Raw genomic sequence first — 6,000 nt, forward strand, 5'->3', positions numbered from 1 at the left:
CTGTGATTATCTTTTTCAACTATAATATGATAATTTACTGGCAACACTAACACAAAAATACTATGTGTGTAGAACTTATGATTGTATTGAAATTTACTTTGTATCTTGCTAGAATAATCAGTTTTAACCTTAATGCTCTCTGCAGGATCTAATAAAATTGCTGATGCCATTGACAAGATTAAACCATAGGCAAGGCAAAACACAAAGTCATGCGGAAAACAAAGTTGTCAGAGGGAAAATATAAAAAAGTCTAATGCAATGCAGAAAGCAGTGCATATCATACATTATATTTCAAATTACTTTCATGAATGTTTTGCATTTCTCCTTAGAGAAACACCTTCCCTCTTTGGATAAGCTTATTCCTAAAATGCTTAATTAATTCATATTTTTAACTTGCTTATATGTTTTGTAGTCATATATCTTACAGTATTTTAACCCTTCATATAAGATACAAAGCATCTTTGCAAAAAGTATGTATCTGAAAGTACCACATGGCATTTTTTAACTTTAGGGTCATAAAACACAAACAAGCAAATGGATTGTTGATGTAGCTTTAACAGTAGGCGGAACACCTTCTAGTGTGCACAAGTCCTTGAGTTGAATCCCTAGTACTGACCCCCTCCCAAACACACACAAAGAAAGTAAAGGAAAAACAAAATCAATAGCATACGACAGAGCCTAGAAATAAACCCATCTATATAATGTTAATTCATGAAAATGTAGCTTCTCACAATGTACATACTGGAGAAGAGAAGGTTTTATGTTGAGATACCTGGATATTCCCAGGCCAAAACAAACAAACAAAAAGCCCGAAGACTTCTAATTTATATGATGCGAGATGCATAAAAATCAAAACTTGTTTGAAGAGTTAAATGTCAGTCTTGAAACTATCAAACTCCTGAAAATGTAGGTACACCTATTTGATATCACTCTTACCAACAGGAATTTTTAAAACTGAATACTAAAATAATACCAAGAGCAAAAGCAATATGAACAAATGTGATTATTTCAAGCTAAAAATTTATCTACATCACAAAGGAAATAAAAAATAACGTAAGGAATAGGGTAAATTATTTGTAAATCACATATAGGACAAAAGATCAGTATATATATGTATACAATATATCTACAAAAGGTTGTTAAATATATAAGTAACCCATATAATTCTAGTAGCAAACCAGATAACCGAACAAAAAAGTGAGCAAAGTCCTGAATCGAAGTGTTTCTCGAAAAAGTGTGTGTATGCTTATGAAATTAAGTTAAACATAAATGATTGCCAAATAGATGAAACTTAAAATTATGCTGAGACATTACCTCACACTTGCTAGGGTGGTTATTATGAAAAAGGCGAGACAATAAGGATAGATTAAGAGCTTCAGGAAACAACTCTTATGGGAATATGATTCCCCAGGCTCAAAATGGCAATGTTAATTACTACCACAATTAAAGAACCAACATGGACGTTCCACAAAGTTAAAGGAGAATTATCATATGACCTAATATTTCCTTGTCTAGACAGAGACTTGAAGAAAATGAAATCAGTACCTTGTAGAGAAATCTGCTCTACCATATTTCTTGCACCATTATTTCACAGTAGCTAAGGTATAGGAAGAACCCAAGTGTCTGCCAATGAAAGACTGCAGAAAACAAACCTTCCTATACATGTGCACACACAAATCTCTTCTCTCTCTCCCTCTCCCTCCTCCTCTCAATTACTATTCCGAATTAAGAAAGATATTCCACTTTTTTGTGCTGCTATAAATGACTCTAGAAAATATTAGGTACTACACTAGTTACCCAGAAACAGAATGAGAACTACCATTATTTCGCTTACATGTGTTATTATTTAAAGCATTCAAATATGCACACATAATATACATATATACATAATATATACATAATACACATATATATTTACATATAAACCTATATATCTTATATATATGTACATAATGTAAATTGAGAACGCTCCAGGACTGACACACGAAAAAGAAAAGAGATGTATTCCAATTCTTCTTACCTCAGTGGGGGAATAAGTCATTTGTGTGTGTGTGTGTGTGTGTGTGTGTGTGTGTGTGTGTGTGTGTGTGTGTGTGTGGTGTGTTTCTTTTGAATAAAGCCAAAGACATTACTACTTACTTAGGAAGTAGATCATAAAAAGACAAAAAATATACTTTGATCTTGCATGTTTATTTGATGTATGATATAGGTCAGAAGGACTTTGGAGGTGAAACTGAGAAGGGACCATTGGATGCCAATTTTCGAATATCATCCTTCAGACTACCCATACATACTTCAAATTCATTGAGGTATATTTCATTATTGAAAAAGAAAAGACAAAATTATTTTCCTGAATATTCTGAACTATTTCCCACCTCACCTTCGAAACCAATAAATAAAAAAGATTCATTCTCAGAGCAAAATGTAAGAGAGTTTCTTACAACACAGAGAAGTGGTATGAAATTCCATGTATTTAATGATATAGAAGAGTACTTTGACATGCAAAAGAAGGATGTGCATTATAAAGAGAAGGTAACAGCAATAGCCATGGCACATGTAGCCCAAAAAACACTTAACGTGAGTGTTCTTGAAAAATTAAATAATAAAAAGTATACTGCACGGAAGCGATTCATCAGAGACAGTGAGGCCATTCAAAAACGCTTACAGCAATGTTGGCAGGAGCGACTCCACTACCTTAACAAAACTAGAGAGAGAAGAATTCAGTTTCTAAAGGAGAAAATTGGAAAGACTGAAGACCGTATACTGGTTCAGAACTTAAGTAATGAGCGCATTTTTCTATCCAAAAGAATGGATAAAGTGGATAGAATAAAGAAGAATGATGCTGTCTTAAGACAGAAATACCGGGTTACTCAGGAGCAACTAAAAGAAGAAAAGCATCGAAAGCATTTGCTTAAGCAAATGAAGGAACTTAGGTAAGTACAATTTAAGCATATGTTTTAAAGTTAATTCAATATATTACATGTTAAATGTTGAATTGGGTTTATAGCATGGCATACTTTATATAAGGGAAACTGGAAACTGAGAGAATAATTGTGTAGGAATACATTATTACCAGGGACTGAACAATATACAATTCTTCTCTGACCCCTCAAACACATCTTACAAGGCCTACCCACTTATGTTGCTATTGTTGAAAACAGAATTATCATTACCTAATGCTAGAAACCTTTCTTTTACACCTGAATTTTGTTAATGTCACTTACAATGTATTTTCATATTCATCTTATCTTAAAGAAGTCTCAGAACCTTTGAAAAATCCTACCACTCTCCTTCAAATTCCAATAATCATAAGGATTCTAAGAATTCCTATTATCCTTCCATTGACATATCTATCTATATCCTCAATATTTTCTGAACTCATTTCCAATTGCTCACCTATAAACTTCATTGCCAATAAGTACATTGACAGCTTGACATCACTCAGAGTTAAATATTATCTTTGAATGGGATTTCAAACAATGTGTGTTATCTATAGTATGCGATAGTATATTTCCTACTGTACATTATGTTATCTTCCCATACCTAAGAACAATCTTTGCTATAGATATACTGAATTATTCTCCCAGCTTTACCTAATTTGGTACTTGGGGATAACTATGACTAAACTGATAATATCCCCTTTTCTAGTCCTATAGAATTCAGCAATAATGACATTTTTTTCTTTTAATTTTCACCCAGCTGAAATTTAGACTGTTTCATTTTTATTGTGCTTTCATAACTTTTATTTATTTTTTTTGTTTTTGGTCTTGGGGCTTGAAATCTGGGCCTGAGCATTGTCCCTGAGCTCTTCAGCTCAAGGCTACTGCCCTACCCCTTGAGCCACAGTTCCACTTCTGGCTTTCTACTGGTTAACTTGTGATAAGAGTCTCACATACTTTAGTGCCCAGGCTGGCATTGAACTGTGATCCTCAGATCTCAGCCTCCTGAGTATCTAGGATTACAGGCATGAGCTACCCTGCCCACCAGTGATTTCATAACTTTATTTGAATCTTAATTGTAGTAATTGTTTTAAGCAACTATACAATAGATTGTAAAATCTTTTTATGAAATAATGCATTCTTTTTCTATTTTAGTGCCCAGTATACTGCTTAATTCAAAGACATAGCATTTTATAATTTTCAGGTATAGACCTCACATTCACTTTATCAAATCTTAGACCTAAGTATTTTATGATGCCCTAATCACATTCTAAGTGATATTTTTAACTTCATATTCCAATTATTTGATATTGATGTGTAAGGTTGTGTGTGCATTTCTCATTCTTCATTTCTTTTAAGCAATTATATTCAAATTTATCTACAGTTCATTTTTATGTTAGGAAGATTAATTCAATATAGATTTTAGAATGAACTTGTATCCTTTATAGTAGAGTCGTCTTTTTCAGATATGGGCTCTAGTCTCTAAAGCTCTTTTGAGCTCTAGATGCATAATAGTGGCAATTATTTTCCTGGAATGAAAATTAACTAACAGTATATTCTCAATGAATTTTAAGTGTATTAGTTAATTTGCTTCACTTTTTAAATTTTGCATTTGTTTGTGTTTTATTGTGTGTACTGCTGAGGATTGTACCAAAAGTCTTTGGCACGCTAGTTAGGTTCTAGTCAATTCAGCTATTTTCCAAGCCCAGTTCATCTACTTCAATCCTAGAAGATGAATTTGATCTCTTCATAATATTGAAGAAAAAAAACCTTGCAGGGGGCTTGGATATATTGTCTAAAATTTAAAGTTTAAATCTGTTTTTAAACTCAAAAAGAATAACTGTACTGGGCTGGGAGTGTGGCCTAGTGGTAGAGTGCTTGCCTAGCATGCATGAAGACCCCAGTTGATTTCGTTGGTACCAGTTACACAGAAAAAGCCAGAAGTCGTGCTTTGTCTCAAATGGTTCAGCACTAGCCTTGAGAAAGCTCAAAGACAGTGCCCAAGTCCTGAGTTTAAACTCCAGGACTGGTAAGGGTGGGGGAGCTGGGGGAAAGAAATAGTTGTACTCTCTAGTAATCTAAAAAAGAACAAAAGCATTAACTTCATTCATATCAGTTTATGAGTTCAATGTATTTTAGTAATTGTCATCCTTCTCTATATTTATCTTCTGTCCTCTAATCTCAGCCTCCTGAATGGTTAGGATTACAGGCATGAAAGTTCTTTAAATGGAACTCTGATTTTTTTCCCCATCTATTTACCTGTATTTTGAAGACATAAAATTATGAGTAATAACAAATGTTTGCTTTGGTTTAAAGAATATAAAAATATACCATTTGATTATATTTCTTATTTCTTCATAGGGCTGAAGAAATACATAAAAGGCACAGTGAAGAAAAGTTTGTTTATGATATGATAACATTTCAAAAAGCCTGTGCTGGTCTTCAAGATGCCAAAAGAAAAGCTGAAATTTTGAAATATATGTCAAATCTAAAGGGCTCAGTGGATCAATAATATGATCTAATATCAGATCACATATTATGATCAATTTAAAATATAATCATATTTTTCATATGAAGGACTTTGAAGTAATAATCTGAAAATAATACCCTATATTTCAAGATGCATTTGTAAACATATCTTCTAAAGTATAAAATATATTTGATTTTTCTTTGTTGGTCATACTTAGTAAACTAGAGTCAAATTTGCATGCATAGAGTTATTTAAATATAAATATAGTCAAGGAGGTATTAAAACTGGTATCATTTACTGTTAGCAGTGTTACCAACATACAATTTATTTATTTTTAGATTATGTTATGTATAGTAACATTTATGTCACTTTTCCTTACTCTGGAAACATTAACTTAGCAATTTCTGTACCTACTGTAGACTTTCATTAACACACTGTATAGTACATTTACTATCTTATCACCTGGTTTTAGATATTTAATTACATTTCCCACTTACTTTATTAACACAATTTCAGATATTTTTTCTTAATTTTTCCTCCATATTTTCATTATTCATTCATATAAAATTTTAAAATAAGTGATATTAAAAG

At 32.3% G+C, this 6,000-nt stretch overlaps 1 protein-coding gene across 1 annotated transcript in view; it reads left to right on the plus strand.

Moving 5' to 3' along the window:
* Nucleotides 1–5,570, plus strand: part of Lrriq3 (leucine rich repeats and IQ motif containing 3) — a 64,753-nt gene extending 59,183 nt beyond the window's left edge. The window contains exons 7-8 of the mRNA XM_090334606.1: nucleotides 2,210–2,933; nucleotides 5,301–5,570. Coding sequence (XP_090190732.1) covers nucleotides 2,210–2,933; nucleotides 5,301–5,451 — 875 coding nt within the window. The 3' untranslated portion in view covers nucleotides 5,452–5,570. The remainder of the gene's footprint in view (nucleotides 1–2,209; nucleotides 2,934–5,300) is intronic.
* Nucleotides 5,571–6,000: the final 430 nt, after the last annotated feature.

This window comes from Megascapheus bottae, chromosome 6, assembly GCF_031878675.1.
Source record: "Megascapheus bottae isolate mThoBot1 chromosome 6, mThoBot2.hap1, whole genome shotgun sequence".
In the NCBI taxonomy this organism is placed as follows: domain Eukaryota; kingdom Metazoa; phylum Chordata; class Mammalia; order Rodentia; family Geomyidae; genus Megascapheus; species Megascapheus bottae.